This window comes from Trichomycterus rosablanca, chromosome 13 (assembly GCF_030014385.1).
Source record: "Trichomycterus rosablanca isolate fTriRos1 chromosome 13, fTriRos1.hap1, whole genome shotgun sequence".
NCBI classification, from domain to species: domain Eukaryota; kingdom Metazoa; phylum Chordata; class Actinopteri; order Siluriformes; family Trichomycteridae; genus Trichomycterus; species Trichomycterus rosablanca.
Genome location: NC_086000.1, coordinates 31,083,929 through 31,104,812, shown reverse-complemented (window position 1 = coordinate 31,104,812; position 20,884 = coordinate 31,083,929). Strand labels below are relative to the sequence as shown.

Here is a 20,884-nt window from a genome sequence, read left to right as displayed (position 1 = left end):
AGTTTCAGACAATTGACAATGTAATATGTGAAATTTTAATAAAAGTTCAATAGAGTTCCAAGTTCTGTACTGCAAGTGTATCAGTCACAATAATGAAAAATGTTCAAAAATAAGTAATCAAAGTGTTTGTTAAACATGGACAAATTGTAAGTGTCGGTAACTCATACTATTAACCCTACAAATGTTAGCAGAGAGGGATATTAAAAATTCCAAGCAATGTTAGACTTTGAACTATAATTCACACACCACACGCACACCATGTATATAATACCAAACACTGTAGAAATACAGTGCATCATCATACCACCAAATACACCAAAATAAATAAAACCACTTTATTTAGTTCATACTCGGTTCATCAAAGTCCCTAAACAGTGGAATCTAGGCATGGCAGCCTTGCTCGACATCAAGATACAGTTCGTTATTACCAAAAAGACAAAAGAACGACCTTAACACATTTGACGATGTAGATCTTCCGTGGGGAAAGATGAGTATGACATGGTGTAATTATGCTTTAGTCTTTATATAAATAAATGAAGACCCAGCTGGGTGACTAACAAAAAGTCATGCTGTGTTGTTTGCAATGTTGATAAGGGTATATTAAGTATTATAACCAATTAGCTATTTGCCTGCACTTACACAGAACACAAAACATGCATATCACTTAATAAAGGTTATGAAAGTTCTTGGGAAGCAGTGTAAACAACCCAAAACACTCACTCCTGCAGTGCCTTTCCTGCTGCCTTTTTAAATGTACTTCTTTTAGAATCAGTACAGTCTAAAATAAGTACAGCTCGATTAGGACACGGACAGCAATCCAATAAAAATGATACAGTGGGCATATAACATCCAAGAAATCTGAAGTATATTACCAGAGCCAAGTGCACCCTATGGTGCAAACGTGCTTGACATCTACATATTTGACATCTACATATTTGAGGACATCATACCTTCCTCTTCCACACATACAAACGCACACTGAACTATTTTTTTAAGTGGTTTGATGAACACCAAGATTTAATGATTTCGTGGCCTCTACAATTACAAAATCTTTGAACCTTCAACAAAAGTCTGGTATGGCAGACTGTGAAGTAGACTGCTGCATCATTTATCCCTCATAAACCCAGCAGATTTTCTTTTGGAAAATGCTCCATTATTGCATCCTCCAACAACTTTGGACTTGTATAAGAGAATTCCAAAGAGTTTGATTGGTCTGGAGTCAAACACTGGTCCTAGTTCTTACAGACTCAATATTGACATATCATCATAAGTTTTACTGTCTACCCCTATAAACAAAACCTTTGTCACTGATTTTGCAGTGTGTAAGAATATGTAAAGCACTAAATTACAGCCCCTAAGAAGTGTGCACCTACCTTTGCGTCTAACGATGAACTCAAACTTGGCTGGCACTAATGAGTCCAGGCTGACATTGAGCAGGTCCACACCAGCCTTCTTTAAACCTGGAAGCAGTCTGGCAAGGTTCATGCCATTTGTAGTCACAGCGATCGTCTTCAGTCCTTCTAACTTCCTCATTTCCGCTGGAGACACATTTAATAAACAAACTTTTTTTATTCTTGAGCGTACAGTAGGCATCGGTTTTGTTTCACTTACATTCAAAAGCAAAAAGGTATATCACAAACACTGATCTACAGTGGTTCTTCAAAAAGTTTCCGCACTTTATTTATTAAGAATTTTAAAAACTAATGACATCACTTTTCCACACAGTCACCTTCCGATGCTTTTTTCCAGCACCTTACCAACTTTTTAATGCCATCAGCAAAAAATGTTTTTGGTTGAACATCTAGCCACTGATGCACCACTGCTTTTACATCATCACATGAAAATCTTCTTCCCCTTAAAGCTTCTTTGAGTGTCCAAAAAGTTGGAAATCAGATGGTGCTAAATCCAGACTATAAGCTCTCTCTCAGTCTCTCAAACATGACCAATTACTACTCCTCCCACCCTCACCGTTTCCAACCAAAATAAAAAAAATCAAGAACATTTTTTGAAGATCCCTCATATCAAGCAGGGTAGCACATGATCTTCAGTAACCACATCATAGTGATTGCGCCTGAGATGAGTCAGACGCCACAAGAAAACCACAAGGCACGACTACATACTAAACAGAGCCCCAATCAATCACAAGGCACTACACACTCCCCTGTTCACACCTGGGGGCAATTTAGAGCAGCTAAATCTAAGCGGTAATGATTGTTAGTGTATCTATTTAATGGTTATTACACCTGTTAAGAGCAGTAATAGGTATAGTAAAAAGTACTGCTGCTGTTCTACTGTATATCAGCACTCCTTGTATGCCTACTGTCCAATCAAATTACTTGGTTGGTAGTATCAGTTATAACACTCCACAATAATTAAAGAATACAGTGTGACAGTTTACATTATATGGTAAGGTGATTACAACAGACGCAACTGGCCGTGTCTACGTGAGAAAGGGTCAGATGGGGCTTGTCCTCATCTGCTGGCTGATTAAATTGCTGGCACAAGTAATAGAGAAACACATCTCTTTGTAAGGCTGGTCTAACGATGCAACTGGTGACTGCACACGTGACAGAGGTAAAGGATGCTAGTTTACCGATCTCCTCGGCCAGCGTGGGGGTGGTGCAAGACATAGCAATTTGCAAATATCTCTAAGCTAATACTATAATAGCTATTAGCATCTCAAAGTGTTAGCAGCATTGTAGCTTTAGTACAAAACTACAAAAATAATTTCAGATGCCAAATCTGTTGGCTGATCAAATACATAACTACACCGTTAAATATGCAATATGCATACTGCATTCCTTACTGATAATATGAAGGACATCAGGACGGATGAGTGGTTCTCCTCCAGTAAGGCGGATCTTCTCCACACCTTCACGCACAAATAATCGAGCCAGAGTTAAAACCTCCTCTGTGGTTAAGAGCTTCTCTCTCGGACTTAGCTTCACTCCTTCTTCTGGCATACAATACTGACCTGGAAAAAATAGCAGGAATTAAAAAATCAGTCAGGAAAAGCACCCGGTGTGAGAACTGTCCCAAATCAAGTATACAAACCAGATGATCAGTTGTGGCAACTTCTAAATATAGAAGCAGCCAAACAACACTCAACAAAATAAGCAGTAGGAACCCTTAAAATGTTCTCACTCACAGCGGAGGTTGCATTTTTCTGTTAGGGAAATTCGCAGATAATTATGTCTACGTCCAAAAGTGTCCGTGAGAAATTCGGAGAAAGGTAAGACGTCCTTCAAAACACGTTTGTGATTTCCTGCTACAGCCAATTCCTTTAAAAACAAAAATACAGAATTAAAAGAAAAACTGTTTAAACAACACAAGCTACACAAGTCAATTATATTATGATAAATGCCAATTAAAAGCATGTATTAGCATAAGTTTCGAACAATCAACACTTTAATATGTGAGATTTTAAAGGAACACGAGGCCAATAGAAGTTCACTAGAGTTCCAAGTTGTGTACTGCAAGTGTATCAGTCACAATAATGAAAAATGTCCAAAAAGTGTTTGTTAAACATGGACAAATTGTAAGCATTGGTTACTTATACAATTAACCCTACAAATGTTAGCAGAGAGGGATTTTACGAATTTCAAGCAATGTGAGACTTTGAACTATAATTCACACACACCATATTCATAATACCAAACACTGTAGAAGTACAGTGCATCTAGGCATGGAGGGCTTCGTTCGTTATCAAGTTAAAAAGACAAAAGAACGACTGTTTAAACAACAGTCATTTTTTAAGTCAAGCAATCTTCTATGGGTCATTCAGCAGAAATAGTCCAAAATTTTGTCCCAAAAGAAATAACCTTTCAAGTTATTAAATTATGGTCAATTTTGTATATAAAAAATCTAACATGGAACATGTTAAAATAAAAGCAGATATTTTTCAGTCCATCTCAGTGACGACTTTTAATATGCCTCTTGATAGCTGAAATGATGTGTTCAAAGGATTATGCAGTTTAATAGTACTGTACAATGTTAAAAAAAAACTTTCCACCCATTGGCCAGATCTCTCCTATTACATGTTTTACACAGGATTCATGTAAATAATAGCACTCTTAGAATTATGATTATTCTGCAATGATTATTCCCCTTTTTTAACAGCTTGGTTTTGGTAGTTCTACAGTGGTTTTGTGTAGGGACGGGCGATATTACTGTATCAGGCTTTACATTTTATACTGCACTGCATATACACTCATCAGCCATAACATTAAAACCACCTCCTTGTTTCAACACTCACTGTCCATTTTATCAGCTCCACTTACCATATAGAAGCACTTTGTAGTTCTACAATTACTGACTGTGATCTATCTATTTCTCTGCATACCCGTTTAGCCTGCTTTCACCCTGTTCTTCAATGGTCAGGACCCCCACAGGACCACCACAGAGCAGCTATTACTTAGGTGGTGGATCATTCTCAGCACTGCAGTGACAATGACATGGGGGTGGTGTAGGGCTGGACGATATGGCTAAAATTTATATCACGATATAACTCCTAATTTCGGTCGATACGATATAATTCCGATATCGATATGAATAACACAAATGTCAGAAAAACTGCCAAGAACACCAAAATTGGATGGCTGTACCTGCAAACCTCTTTTCTGGTTTCTGGCAAGAAATACAAGCTGAATACACCAATGAATTAGTCCTTCATCTCTTATCAGCTATTTCGTCTGCTTCTTTTTCAACTGTGGACAGTGGCGGAGCCAGACAATTTTCATAGGGGTGGCCAGACTGAGATCATTGCTCACAGGGGTGGCACAGAAACTGTCTGATACCTTATTTTTTTATGTGGCAAGTTGCTGTGGATCTAGTAGTGTTTTGGTCACTCACTCATTTACCCATACAGGCAGTGAGTACCATGTAGAATTACATCAAGCCTAGCATAATAAGCTTTATGACAAGTGACAAGTGAAAAACTAAAATATAGCCTATAACCTTAACATTACGAGGAAGAATTTCAAAGATATTCCTTTGCAATACTTGATCATTTGACTGCAAACTTGTGTGTACTGATGACTCATCTGAACCCCAGAACATGCTAGTGTGAATGCATGGAAAACAAATTTAAATTTTCTTTCAAGAATATGATACATTCTGACCAACACTATTAAACCAAATCAGCATTGAAAATTGACTTTACTTTTAATAGCCTTCTACAATGCTGGGGCTTCTTAAAACTGAATATTCTCTTTTAAATAGAAGTGTTATTTAAATACTATTAAATTGTTTAAAAAAAAAAAAAAAACGCCCAATTTAGAGGAAAACCGCCCAATCTGGCAACACTGGAACGCGCAGAGCCCGTTGGTGCCTTTACTCGTAGCGCGCCACAACTACTAAGTAGTATTAGTACTCAGTAGTATTAGTACATTTACATTTTACATTTTCAGCATTTAGCAGACGCTTTTATCCAAAGCGACTTACACAGTGAGCGGAACACAATGAGCAATTGAGGGTTAAGGGCCTTGCTCAGGGACCCAACAGTGGCAACTTGGTGGTGGCGGGGCTTGAACCGGCAACCTTCCGTTTACTAGTCCTTAACTAGTCCTTTACTAGTCCTTTACCTTAACCACTGAGCTATCACTGGCCCTCAGTACTCAGTAGTAGTACTTCTTCTGTAATTGTGTTGGTGGTTGACATTTATGTTGAGTGTATTACTGCACTGTTTTGGTGGAGAACTACTTGCTTGAGGTGCGCTGTTGAATTGCGTCCCTGTGGGAACACCTGCGTGCAAAAATGCTTCCGCAAAAAAGTAACACCGGCAAAGCGGCCACCCCCTGGCTCCGCCCCTAACTGTGGATGCTCGTTCACTCACAGCTGTTGAACTCATTTTGCCGCTAATATCCACCGTGTTGTAGCGGAGTGTAATCAGAGCGGTAACGCTGAGCACTGGCTTCGTGCCTGTGGCGTACGTCATCATGCACTGACGTAATATATATCGATCGAATTTGTTTAAAAATCATATCACCGTTATTGAAACATTTTCTATCACGACATATATCGATATTGAATTATTGTCCAGCACTAGGGTGGTGTGTTAGTGTGTGTTGTGCTGGTATGAGAGGATAAGACACAGCAGCGCTGCTGGAGTTTTTAAATACCGTGTCCACTCACTCCTACCTAGTTGGTCCACCTTGTAGATGTAAAGTCAGAGAGGATCGCTCATCTGTTGCTGCTGTTTGAGTTGGTCATCTTCTAGACCTTCATCAGTGGTCACAGGACGCTGACCAAGGGGTGGATATTTTTGGTTGGTGGACTATTCTCAGTCCAGCAGTCACAGTGAGGTGTTTAAAAACTCCATCAGCACTGATGTGTCTGATCCACTCATACCTGCACAACACACACTAACACACCACCACCATGTCAGTGTCACTGCAGTGCTGAGAATGATCCTCCAACCAATTAATACCTTCTCTGTGGTGGTCTTGGGAGAGTCCTGACCATTGAAGAACAGCATGAAAGGGGGCTAACAAAGCATGCAGAGAATCAGATGGACTACAGTCAGTAATTGTAGAACTACAAAGTGCTTCTATGTGGTAAGTGGAGCTGATAACATGGACAGTGTGCGTAAAAACAAGGAGGTGGTTTTAATGTTATGGCTGATCGGTGTATATCATTGAACTTGTTAAACATGAAGGGAGTTCATTATTAAAAGGCATGCTATCTCTGCCATAGAAATGTGGTGCTTTTTTAATTGGACAGAAAGCTGGAAAAAAAAACTCACGTAACCTTTACTACCACTTATCATTTTACCACACTTATCATAAGATGTCTCAAGCTAAGTAGGCTGGTAAAATAAATTGTACTATTTTTTACATTCTATTGAAAAATAAATAAATCACCTACACCAAAATAGAGGATTCTGTCTGTATTGCTCACCCCTAGTTCAATATTCTATAAACGATCCATTTATGAATAACTAATAAAGCTCATCTGAGTTAGTACTCAGCAGGTTAAGTCTGTGCTTGTATGGGTTTCTGTTTTTCAAGGCAAAAAACAGTGCTGAAAAAAGAACATACAAAATTCTGGAATAAGGCAATAATGCTTTGTGACTGCGTTCATAAAAAGGTGAGATGTTTGAACTTTACCCTTCAAACAAGCCACATGTTTGTCTTGTTACAGAATAACTGAGGTGTTTAACATTGTTAAACACACAGTGTTTGACAATCTGAGAAAGATTTACTTTGTCAAGTCAAGTTAAATTTATTGGTATAGTGATTTTTACAATAGACATTGTCTAAAAGCAACTTTACGACAGACCAAAAACCCTTGTTGAGCAAGCTAATGGGCGACAGTGGCATAGAAAAACCTTGTGAGGAAATATCAGCTTCTCAAAGCCAATCTAGGGTTGCACATCATGTCAGCAATCGACCGATTAACCGATAAACGGCAAAGAAATTGTTGTTTGAATAATGCAGTCAATGAAAAATGTCTTGACAACTGATGCTTGGGTTTAATTGAGAGCGCATCTACAGTCAGTACAGAGTAAACAGATTTGAAAAGCACCAGATTCAACAGTGAGCTAGTTCTGTTTACAGACGCATTTGAACATTTTAATTAGTTCAGAAAAAAAACTTTAAGCGTTTACATTATTTAAATCATGACCAGTAGAACTCTTTAATATTAAAGTTGGTGCACCTTATGCCTAGTTCACACTACACGATTTTTGCCCTGATTTACATCCACTTTACTGCAGAACAAGCCATATACTGTTTGTGTTGCCAAATCCACTCAGATTCATTTATTTTTCCTCTTTGATTTTACGCTGCACATCAGACCACAAACACTTTGATCGCTCGCTACTTGTTGACGTGCATTTTTGGACGTGGTGTCATTAAAACCCTCGTCACTTCTCACGTGTGTTTTTGTTTAAAAGAAGAAAAAAAGGAGACCAGAGAAGCTCGCCTGCGATTCCAGTTGGTGATGGATCGTGTAGTGTTAAACCCCCTATCGCCGATCAGTCGTGTAGCGTGAAATATACACCGACTGAAAGACTCCCGGGTGCAAGAGATTCAGTCGTATAGTGTGAACTGTACAGCGACCTGACGACTTGGAAAGTCGTGTAGTGTGAACTTGGCATTAATCTCTGCCATTTCTGTATTTTGTTTTTTTAAACAAAAATAATGTGGATATTTTGGATTGCGCTCCAGTACAAAGGTAAAACTGCATATTATCTTATAACAATGAAACTAATGTTAGCAGGAAAAGCTTAAAATAGAGATTTCAACTCAATTCTTGATTAGCATGTTAATTACCTAATCATACAGGCTGTTTGAAATGTACATACTTGATATTGAACTGCTTCTGCTTACTGTGTTTATGTTTAGCTAAATTCCTGCCATGTTTACTATGTTACACTGTTTTTAATCATTAAAACAGGTGACTTGTTGATAAGCTTGATGGGACCACTATAATCTTGTCGGTTATCAGTTAACCATCAACTAATGACAGTTGGTTCAAATGAACTGGTAAAATTTTCATATAGTACAGTGGTTTTTGTGTATCATAATAATTGACTAGTAATTAGAAAACTATGCCACAAAATTCAATCTCATAAAGAAATCTCTGCACCACCAAATTAATAAGCTTAGTTCCTGAATGTGTATTTTAATCAGGATATTTTCTGCTAACGTTTTAGTTTGGACAAGGAATGTGCTGAAAGTATTAGGTCACAAAACCAGACATAAGAAATCATTAAATTCTCAAAACTGTCATCACACATCCATTATATATATATTTAATATAATTAATATATACTTTAGCCTGCTTTCACCCAGGAGCACCACAGAGCAGGTATTATTTAGGTGGTAAATCATTCTCAACTCATTCTCAATTCTCATGGTGGTGGTGTGTTATTGTGTGTTGTGCTGGTGAGTGGATCAGGCACAGCAATGCTGCTGGATTTTTTTTTTAATACCATGTCCACTCACTGTCCACTCTATTAGACAGTGTAAGAGACGAACACTCATCTGTTGCTGTTGTTTGAGTTGGTCATCTTCTAAACCTTTGTCAGTGGTCACAGGGCGCTGTTGGCTGGATATTTTTGGTTGGTGGACTATTCTAGTGAGGTGTTTAAAAACTCCACCACCCAAATAATACCTACCTGAATGGTGGTCCTGGAGGAGTCCTGACCATTGAAGATTAGCATGAAAGGGGGCTAACAAAGCATGCAGAGAAACAGATGGACTACAGTCAGTAATTGTAGAACTACAAAGTGCTTCTATATGGTAAGTGGAGCTGATAAAATGGACAGTGAGTGTTGAAACAAGGAGGTGGTTTTAATGTTATGGCTGATCAGTATTTATGTATACTTACTATGTATTAACAAAGAACAACATAAAATAGACAGTACACAATCAAACTTTAAATAAAAGTGTGTGTAATTGAGATAGTACAGATACAGTCTAGTACTGAGATACATTTGTATAGTATGTACAGCTTAAAGAACTGAGCAGCAGATATGAATGCAAGTGTACATATGCAACAACTTTAAGTGCATAAAGACACTGACTGCAGTAGGGAAAGTGTAAAAGGCACACAGAGGAATTATAGCAGGATAAATACACTGGTAAATAATGTACAGTAAATGTAATAAAGCACATGTGCAGCAGTTTAAAGCAGAAAGATGTGATAACGTAGCAGTTAATGCATAAATAAAACACACTTCTGCTAAAGAGGCCTGAATCGTTTTACACATGTTATAATGATATGACTGTTTATAGTGTAAATGAAGGAAAACAAAGTGTTGTTGGTTACCTGTTGTTCATGTTGGGGTTTATCAGCAGAAACGCTGGTGTAAGCTGCACTACAGAAGTGACTTACTGACAGAGCAGTAATGTTAACATGCGGCTCACTCCGGGTCACTCCCGAATAATGTTTACATACCCGCTCACTGCTGCACACGTTCACTCTCCGCCAGCCATTAAAAGACTTATTTAAGGAAATTCGGCCACAACAGCCGACGAAAAATGCCATATTCGAGTTATTAATCCTTATCAGTGTCCATAACTGAACTCCTGTGTAACCGTCAACCCCAGATACTGCACTTCAGGCGTGACTGTTTCCAGCCACTGAGCGAAGTGAACATTGCATTGTGGGAAATGTAGTTTCCGCAGACGGGTATGGCCACGCAGGCAGATAATGTTTATCGACAAGGGGAGATTTGGTTGCTAACTTAACCTTTCTGTTGTGTTCGTTTCGGCTAACACTCATAACACTGATCATTTTATTCCATTATAAATCCACGATAATACATATATTATCACCTAATGTTGTATAAGATTTTTTCTCAACTTCAGCTCTTGTGAGCAACGTTTTGAACTTGTATTTGAACTGAGCTCATACCACTCGTTTTTAGGGGAAAAAAAAATTATATACATATTATTTTGACTATAACAAATAAAATGAAACTATTTGTCATAGAGAACTTCACTGAAATGATTACCAAAGTCACTTTTTTTGAAAACCAGTTAACAACTTTTGAGTTCCCGGTCAAAACTGACCAGTATGATTTATTTATTGACTTGATTACTTGCTTAGTAATGCTTGTTAAGATAGGGTGACCATACATCCTCTTTTTCCCGGACAGGTCCTCTTTTTGAGACCTAAAAAATGCGTCCGGCCGGGATTTTAAAATCACCTTTGCTATTCTGTGTGTATGTTTTTGCATTGGTTTGCATTGGTTTGTTTTTAGGTCTTTTTAGGAGTGCATCTGTTTTGTTAAAATAAGTCTGATTTTCACGTGCACGTACTAACACACAGGCTCTTGTCAACACCGTGATGGCCCTGCATTCTGTGGAAATTGCTCAGCAAGAAGGCACATCTTACTGCTGGGTTTCTACTGATGGGAGCAAGTAATTAAAGTGAATCAAATTAAAGTTAAAAACACTCCTAATAAGTCGGCTAATACGATTGTACAATACATCAAAGAAACTAAAAAATAAAGGGATTTTTATTTATAGGTGACAACTGTTTTTTAATTTGTTGTTATTTTTGTTTAGGGCTTAATGCTGAATGTGAAGGAATAAGATTATCTGACCATAAAGGCCCTTGTTAAAAAGCAGCTGTACATTTATTAAAGTTAAGTAACACAGCTGGATGGTTATTGACTCATTTGTCAACTATTTAAATCTCTACCCCATACACATTGCCATGGTGTCACCAACGACATGAAATACCCCCCCCCCCCCCCCCCCCCCCACTTCCTTCCCCGAACCAGGTGTCCTCTTTTTAAAAAACCAAAATATGGTCACACTAGTTAAGACTGGTTCAATAAATGACATATCTATACACCAGTGGCGATTTCTCTAAGACTGCAAGGGAAGCTCAGCTTCCCCTAAAATGTCAAAAATTAAATGGTCAAATATGTACAGATGTGTTAACATTTCATTGACTACAAATGCGTTAGAACACGTTCATCTCGAAGACGAGTTCGTTCAGAATCAGCTACTTATCACAAATTGACTGACTCGATTTTGTTAACTCCCGTAGCGTCAATGCATTTGCCCGTAGAAGCTGAGCACCTGTTCACTTCAATGGGACTGCATGGAATGTTTTTTTTCATTGCTTCGAAACTCGCCGGTCATTGGATAAATGCCACGATTTTGTCCCGCCCCCGGACGCTGAGCGTCTCTGGGGGTGAATGGAGCTGTGGGTGGGTCTGGACGCTGAGCTTCTGCAAGATGATTGGAGGATCAGTCAAAAGGCTGAATCCCGTTTTGATTGACAGCTATTTTGAGATCTACACATCACTTAATCACTGGGAGCTTCAGTCCCATCGCGGATTTTGCGAGTGAAGTCGAAAGACAAACTGCAACCCATTTCTTGGTATTTGCTTGGTGAAATTACTTGACCATTTCCATTGTTCATTGTGTAAATAAAACACACTCATAGAATTTGTTTCAGGACACTGGTCAAGTCCCTGGAAAAGGTACGATAGGATCACAGGCCATTTTCTTGAAAAGGAACGGAGGGCATTTATATTATAAATAAATTGACAAATTTTATGATGTAAGCCGACAATGAGCTTCCCCTCTTTGAAAGACCAGCAGCCGCCACTGCTATACACATATCTGTACACATTAATTAAATGTGGACGTTAACCTGCATGTTACACTTAAAACACTGGAGGTCCAAATAATAGGTTATATGTGTGCTTTAAACCACCTAAGCCCACCAACAACCCAGGTAAAACCCTGCATTTGTGCCATTGTGTTTATTTTTTGTAGCATTCTGTTAACTACAGGTTTAAAATATGAAATAAAAAAAAAAAAAAATTTTATTCCAGGAAAATGGCCACATGTCAAGGAGGGCTGCTGAGCTAGAGAGAGTCTCAGTGTATTTGCCTTCATTCACATCAGCACAAAAGGATGGGTTGCCCCTATTCAAGTTTATAATAGTGGCAACAAGTTTGACATTTAGTACACTGCTCCACAACCAGATTCACAGAACGTCAATGTTTTTGTAGCCCATATCCTAAATCAATTGAAGTAAGTGCTAGTTGACTTTTTTATTAAAATATATTGTGTTGAAAATATATTCGAGTAAAAATATATTGTGGAACAACTCGCTTTTTTTCAGTTCTGGTGCTGATAATATCTATTCATTCATCCACCTTTGTGCCCACTCACCCACCTCTATATGCTTAAAGCCCTGACTGTTATCACATTTTGTTGGGTGTGTTCACCTGAGCTACTTTGCAAAATAGATGTACTGCAGCATAAAATAAAGAAGGCAGTGCATTAGTGCAGGTGAAGGTAAGTCATGTTTTTCAGCAATAAATATTTTGTGCACCATAAAAATTAATGCTGAGATCACAAAAGTTTATATATCTCTTGCAATATACTAACCACCCAAACAACAGATTATCTTTATCTTATTATATTTTTAACATTATCTTTGAAAATAATGATACTCTGTCCCTTTAACTCCTGCTTAGGCTCAATGTTGTAACCATAAAAGTATTTCTTTTCTTTTTAAAGATCTTTTTTCAGTTGCTGCTACTATTAAAAAAAACATTCATAGAGTTCAGTACCATATTGCAGCCAAGAGAGTTGTACCAAGAGACTGTAAGAAAAGTGCTCTTCCCAAGTGAAAGATTTAATCTGACCAGTCAAACCAGCTGCTGACTTACAATCAGAGCCATAACAGGTAAGTTTATAGTGCCTCACATTAGAATGTTAAAGCAATATGGCACAAGTGAGAGTGGTGATACATTCTTAATAATATGGGTGAGCAAGAACAACATCTGGTTATATGGACTGTACATAGATGTGAACATTTATGGAACAGTACTTGGGCTGCGAATGATGACATTTCTCAAGTCCATAAGAATTCACGTACAGAGAAGAGCACAGATTGAGGAAGCAACCAATAGCTGATCTGTAGTTAGTCGTCCTCTAGTCCTTCATCAGTGCAAAAACAAATTTTTATTCATAACTCTATTAATAACTTTAATAGCATTTAAAGTATTTAGCATATTAATAACTTCAATAGCTTTTACAATATTCATCAAATTGCTCCAAAACAAGTTGTATTTTATTAAGTGTAACCCACATTACATACTACAACTCTTATACTGACACTTTTACCCTTTATTACATGATAAACAGATTTTTGTTCATAATTTCAATAGCATTTAAAGTATTCAGCATATTAATAACTTCAATAGCTTTTAAAATATTCATCAAATTGCTCCAAAACAAGTTGTATTTTATCAAGTGTAACCCACATTTACATACTACAACTCTTATACTGACACTTTTACTTGTATTACATAATAAAAACAGATTTTCATTCAAAACTTCAATAGCATTTAAATAGCTTATAAAATAGTCATCAAATTGCTCCAAAACAAGTTGTATTTTATCAAGTGTAACCCACATTACGTACTACAACTCTTATACTGACACTTTTACCCTGAATTACATAATAAAAAACAGATTTTCATTCAAAACTTCAATAGCATTTAAAGTATTCAGCATATTAATAACTTCAATAGCTTTTAAAATATGCATCAAATTGCTCCAAAACAAGTTGTATTTTGTCAAGTTTAACCCACATTTCATACTACAACTCTTATACTGACACTTTTACCCTGTATTACATAATAAAAAACATTTTTATTCATAACTTCAATAGCATTTAAAGTATTCAGCACAATAATTACTTCAATAGCTTTTAAAATATTCATCAAATTGCTCCAAAACAAGTTGTATTTTATCAAGTGTAGTCCACATTACATACTACAACTCTTATACTGACACTTTTACCCGGTGGACTATTCTCAGTAAAAGAAAAAGATTTTTTTCACTAAATTAGTCTTTTTTTCCTCCCGTAGCTTTTTAATGTGACATATATCCTACATTTGTCTTAACAGTTTATAATCCTAAACTAATGTGTATGCACAAAACAAATATGCTTTACTTGACATGTAGTGTTGCAACTAACGATTATTTTCCTAATCAATCTGGTGATTATGTTTTTGATTAATTGCTTAGTTGGATTATTTAAAATACAAAAACAGAAACAATTTTTACAAAAAAAACTATGAATATTTATTAAAACATCCACAACACTAGTATGATTTCCCTTCTTAATTTTGTTTAATCAAGCCGGCTGTTTAATTATTCATGGCATATTAAATACTGCCATGTACCTCATGAAATAATGCTATTTCATGATTTTCACTGTAAAATCACACATACGAGTAATTCAACCTTTAAAAAAGAGCCACAGACACCTCTTGCACATTGAAGACTTAAAATAAATTAAAGACTGCACTTGCCTCAAGTGAAAAGAAGCAACTGGGTACTATACACATTTCAGAGGGTGTGTGTGTTAGGTACGGCCCTTCTTGATCGGGGAAGGGGTCGATCGGGGTAACAGTGGTGAGTGATACATCTGGGTAACTGAATAAGACTGGATCAGGAGATAAAAATGGGTGTTGTCCTAGGCCTTGTGATGGATTCGTGCCCTGTCTGTCTTTTTTTCCAGCACATTAAGCGCCAGACAGCGTGTTTTAATTATTTACCACCAGGTGGCAGTGCAGGCTAATGTTTAAACATTGCATGTCCCTAAACATTATAATAATAGTACAGTATAATATAGTGTCTGGATAATTCTGCTTGGCATAGTTTAAACTTTTCTTTTCTAGAGATAATGCTTCAGAAAAACAACTACATTAGTCTATGCAAGATTCTGAAATTACATTTTAAAAAAATGTGGACACCAGCCTTACCTGCTGTGACGTTACTAACATAGCTTAAAACTAGGGCTGTCGAAGTTAACGCGATAATAACGCATTAACGCGATCTCAATTTAACGCGATTAAAAAAAAGTGCCGTTAATGCAAATTCTATACAGGAAAAATTTACCTATACAGGCAGTGAGTGCCATGTAGAATTACATCACGAAGACCCGCATTGTTATGTTTTGTACTTAACCACGAAATACAAATGACACTAGTTATAGAGAACTATAGAGAACAAGTTGTCTTTATTGCTTTATCCACAACTTGGAGCGTCACACTTAAACATAACACGCCGTTACCCGCTGGTCACCTGATACACATATCAGCTCAGTGACGTACAACACACAGTGGTAACGTGATACGCAGATCACGTAAATGATATATATCACACGCATGATAATAATAAGCTTTTTTCTCTCTTAATTTTCCCTGACAAGTGAAAAACCAAAATATAGCAACCTTAACATTATGAGGAAGAATTTCAAAGATATTCCTTTGCAATACTTTATCATTTCAAGAATATGATACAGACTGACCAACACTATTAAGCCAAATCAGCATTGAAAATTGACTTTACTTTTAATAGCCTTCTACAATGCTGGTGCTTCTTAAAACTGAATATTTTCTTTTAAACAGAAGTGTTATTTAAATGCTATTAAATTGTTTTCCAACAAAATCCGCCCAATTTGGCGGATAACCGCCCAATCTGGCAACACTGGAACGCGTTATTATGATTGCGTTAACTTCGACAGCCCTAATAAAAACGTATTCTGATATCCAGTTAGCAGCGTAGGGTTTATATAGCAGCAGGTAGAATAAGGTGAGAATAAGGTGCAAAAACAATGCAATATTGTGCAAAGATGCAAGTAATATAGTCACTAGTATGAGTTGTCAGAACCCAGGGAACAAGACTGTGTTGATTGTGAATGAGTTTTTGTGTATGTTAGTGTATGTACACCGATCAGCCATAACATTAAAACCACCTCCTTTTTTAACAAAAAAATTGCGATTAACTATATGACAGCCCTACTTAAAACCTATTATTTTACTGAGATGCATGTATTTTAACATGGGTGGCACTGTCGCTTCATAGCAAGAAGGTCCTAGGTTCGATTCTCAGGTGGAGTGGTCTGGGTCCTTTCTGTGTGGATTTATGGTTTTCTCCCACAAGTCCAAAGACATGCAGTCAGGTTAATTGAAGCTACTAATATCACCCTAAGTGTGTGTGAGTTGGGTGGGTGTGTATTTGCCCTGTGATGGACGGGTGACTTGTTCAGGGTGTTTCCTACTTTTCGCCAAGTGAATTAAGCCCAAAGCAACCCTGACCAGTAAAAAATTCATTCATTAGTTAATAATTAGATACACTATATGACCATAGGTTTATCTAGTGTGGTGTGAGTTTGTGCCCATTTAATCAAAAGAGTGTCTGTAAGGTCAAACACTAATGTTGCACTAAAAGCCCTGACGCGGCGTAATCGTTACAGAGTTTAGTGCTCTGTCCAGGCCACACCAAACTTGTCAGGGCATGTTTTAATAGAACCTACTATGTGCACAGTCATACTGTAACAGAAAAGGGGCTTTCCCAAACTGCTTGCTACAAAGTTGAAAGCATATAATTATTTTATAGATTTTATTTTAAACAGCTGTTAGCAATGGGTGTGATTGAAACACCTGAACTGGTGACTTTTGGCCATAAGGTGTATGCTTCTATAATGCTTCACTTTTTCATCAAAACTCATTTTTTCTCAGGATAAAATATGCTTTTTTTCCACAAGTACAGCTGCTTCAGACAGTTAACTTAACCCTTTTTATTTGTGAAGGTCAACCGGATACAGTTTATAGTCTGTGTATTTGTTTTTATTTTATCTTTATAAACTACAGATTTATTGGTTTACTTTGTAATTTTAGTGCCAAATGAGTTACACAATATGTAAGTAAATGTCTGGAAGTAAATGCCAGTTCACTTAAGAATAATTGTGCATTTTATTGATAAATAAACCTTGCTGGATTTGTGTGCTGTAAGTATTTTGCAGTAAGTGCAGAAAGTAGGACTGTCACACGATTAACAATTTTAATCGAGATTAGTTGCGATTAAAGAACCAAATTAATCGTGATTAATCGACTGCAAAAATAACTAAGCAAAATCTGAAAAGTTAAGTACATTTTAATTGCAACAAAATATTTACCAATAAAAAATAAAATTAAGATAAAATGATTAAATCTAAATTATCTTTAGAAAGCCAGCCAGTGCCTATACAGAGTTAACAGCTACCCATCTTTCAGCCAGTTATTTAAAATGACAAGTCTGTTCACATTATCTGACAAAAGTGAGGATCTTTTCCTGTTTGTAACCCTGCCACTGAAAACAGGGTACTACAATGAACCATTTCTAGATGCAACATGTATAACGTCATGTCGACCCACATCGTTAACTATGTTAAAGCGTCTACAGTCCATTGCGATCCATTTAACACCAGTGTTTATAATGTTCCCACGATGTGTACAGTTCATGGGTTTTCCATCCAAATTCCTCTGAAATAAAGTTAGACTGAGTCTGAGCTCATTTTGCCTGTAATGCGTATCCGTGCGTGCAGACGCCTGACAAGACAAATGCGGGCTTTGACCAAAGATTATATTAAAGCGTCAATCAATAACTGTAATTTTGTCTAGTGATGATTTCTCATGCTGTTTAAAAACAAAAATTATTATTCGAAACACCCCTACATTTTGTAATATGTAGCAGCAGCAGCAGCAGCTTGTAACTCAAGACCGCAAACTGGAAAAAGACCTGTGTTATCGTTATACAGTATAAACACAATGTTGCTGTGTTAAAGCAGCGCAAATTACCACAGAGACATGTTTAAAGTGGCACAAACATAGCCCAATAAAAATCATTTGATTAAAAATTTTATTCTTGATTAATTTATTTTAATAGCGATTAAAATGTTAACGCGTTGTGTTAATTAACGACAGCCCTATAGCAGAAAGTTTTTTTTTTGTGTGTGGCGCTGTGGGTAGTGCCATGAACTGAACATTAGAGAGGACCAAATCTACCCAGGGGGTCAGAATTGGGGCTTCCTGGCATTCCAAATTACTTGAAAACTAATCACTAATACAGGTGATGAACTTACTTTCTATTCATTTTTATTTTTTTTTACATTTACAATAATAGCAAACAGAGTTTTGTAAGAGCAGAGATGAGATTACCAAAATACAACCATATCTATGCATTGTTATATGACCAAGTGCAGCTGTTGTGGCCAAGGCTTAGAAAATTGTTGTTATTATTTATGTACAAGTGCACTTAGGTGGGCAGCAGGGATGTCTGCTCGGTTCTGCTCTCCTCTTGACCTATCTCCTCTCTTCTCCTCTCCTCTGGTGCTATATTATATCTGGTCCTATAATCTCCTTAGTAGTCATCTCTTATTCTCTCCCCTTCTCTCTAGTCGTCTCTTTTCTCCTTTGCTTTGCTGTCTTCTCATCTTCAAAATTTGCTTCATTTCCTACTCACTTCCATGTCAGCATCCTTGTACTCTCTCTCTCTCTCTTTTCTCTCTCTTTTCTCTCTCTCCTTTTACCCTGAAAAACTGGCGAATGTCACGGCACCCTTTCTCTTGCTCATTATGACTCACTGCGAATAAAAAATAAAACTCTTGCACTTTAATCAAACACTAATAATGCTATTTATAAGCAAGTACAGCTACACAGGATACTATACAAATATGGAATAAATAAAACTACCACTACTACTACTATCTACTACATTACATGTGAATCTCTTTACATGGGTTTTCTAACAAACATACTGTAAAGACATTAAAAACTGTAACCACTAAAGGTTTACAACTCTGCTTGGATCTTTGACCTCTGTACTCAGCAGAATTGGAAGGGTTTAACCAAATGTTTGTATTAGTTTTCAGGCACAGTTTTAGGCACATGATATATGTTATTTAAGCTGTAAGCTGTTTTATGCATGGAGGTCTGCTGTTTTGTAAATACCCATGTACCAGTTTTTAGGGCATGGCAAATCTGTTTTCTGGTCGTTCTTAGGTTACAACACAAATTTTCTGTTAGCAAAAGGTAACAGTTTGTATTTTTTTTCTTAAACTTGGCAAAGAGAGCACTGTACGCTCTACCTGTAAACAAATGTTTGTACAAATGATAGTGCAGTAGTTAACGTAGCTAAGATATTGCTCCAAGTGACATTTCTGAATTGGGAAAATGTAATGGATGTGGCTCTGGTTAATGGGTGCAGTATACATATGAGCACAGAGAACTCACCTGTTGTAGTCAATCACTAATAATGAGTTAGCTTTTTTGATTAAATTAAAGACAACCTGCAATACATTTGTTAAAAGACGTTGATGTTAAAGTATGTTTCAGTTATTCAGTCTAGAGAAAAAAGACATGCCTACTTGTTGAGAAGGATGAAGGATGGCACATCTGATACAGACACAACGCCTCTATATTTTGAAGCAATAAATTCTGAAATGTGCATTTGTATTTCTATAAAGTTTGTATTTGATGTTGTTGACATTTTAACCACCTTTTAAATCACTACTGCTTGTGCAGTTTTAACTACAATTTACAACTCTATGCATTACTGTCTTTCTTTTAAATGCAGATGTTAGTTTAGTAATCATTTCTATTGCAACAATCCCCAGTTTAGCAGATTTTATGATTGCCAACTATACCCTAAATAAAAAAAAAAAATTTAGCTAGGTTGGCTCAAGAGTTTTTGCATGCTGTATATCACTGTGTACACTGATCACCATAACATTAAAACCACCTTCTTGTTTCTACACTCACTGTCCATTTTATCAGCTCCACTTACCATATACAGTCCTGCTCACCATTATTGGCACCCCTTCATTTTTTGCATAACCTGTACAATATCTTCAGAAATAAATGGAAATGTACCAATTTTATATTATCAGGATTTTTTAATTGGAGGTCCAAAGTAATATAATGAAGAACATTGTTTTTCAGCTTACATGTTGTCATTTTAAAGAAGAAACAGAAAAAAACAGAATGTGCAGTAATAAAGGCACCCCTCCTTAATATTTGGTTGCACACCCTTTGGCAGTGATGACAGCCTCCAAACGTTTCTTGTAGCCATCTATAAGCTTCTTGCACTTCTCAGCTGGTATTTTCTCCCACTCTTCCTTTGCAGTTTGTTCGAGCTCTTGAATGTGTGCAGGGTTCTTTTTCCCCCAATGACAGATTTCAGCTCACCCCACAGATTTTCAATGGGATTGAGATCAGGACTCATTGCTGGCCATTTTAAAACAGTCCATTTCTTCCTTTTCAACCATTCCTGCGTGCTTTTGGATGTGTGCTTTGGGTCTTTGTCTTGCTGGAGGACCCATGATCTTCGACTCAAACCAAGTTTTCTTACACTGGGTAGGACATTTCGCTCTAAAATCTCTTGATAATTCTCCAATTTCATGATTCCTGTGATACGGTCGAGGCCCCCAGTACCAGACGCAGCAAAACAGCCCCACAGCATTATGGATCATCCACCATGCCAAACTGTAGGTAGGGTGTTATTTTCCTTATACGCTTCTTTGCGCCGTCTGTAAACAAACTGTTGGTGTGCATTGCCAAAAAGCTCTA

At 37.0% G+C, this 20,884-nt stretch overlaps 1 protein-coding gene across 2 annotated transcripts in view; it reads right to left on the bottom strand.

The window, feature by feature from the left end:
* The window catches only part of mocs1 (molybdenum cofactor synthesis 1), a 30,501-nt gene extending 20,488 nt beyond the window's left edge, over positions 1 to 10,013 (bottom strand). For both annotated transcript variants that reach the window (XM_063007697.1, XM_063007698.1), the window contains exons 1-4: positions 9,775 to 10,013; positions 3,149 to 3,281; positions 2,807 to 2,974; positions 1,374 to 1,538 (exon numbers count right to left, since the gene is read on the bottom strand). In XM_063007697.1, the coding sequence (XP_062863767.1) occupies positions 1,374 to 1,538; positions 2,807 to 2,974; positions 3,149 to 3,281; positions 9,775 to 9,993 (685 nt within the window). In that variant the 5' untranslated portion in view covers positions 9,994 to 10,013. The remainder of the gene's footprint in view (positions 1 to 1,373; positions 1,539 to 2,806; positions 2,975 to 3,148; positions 3,282 to 9,774) is intronic.
* Positions 10,014 to 20,884: the final 10,871 nt, after the last annotated feature.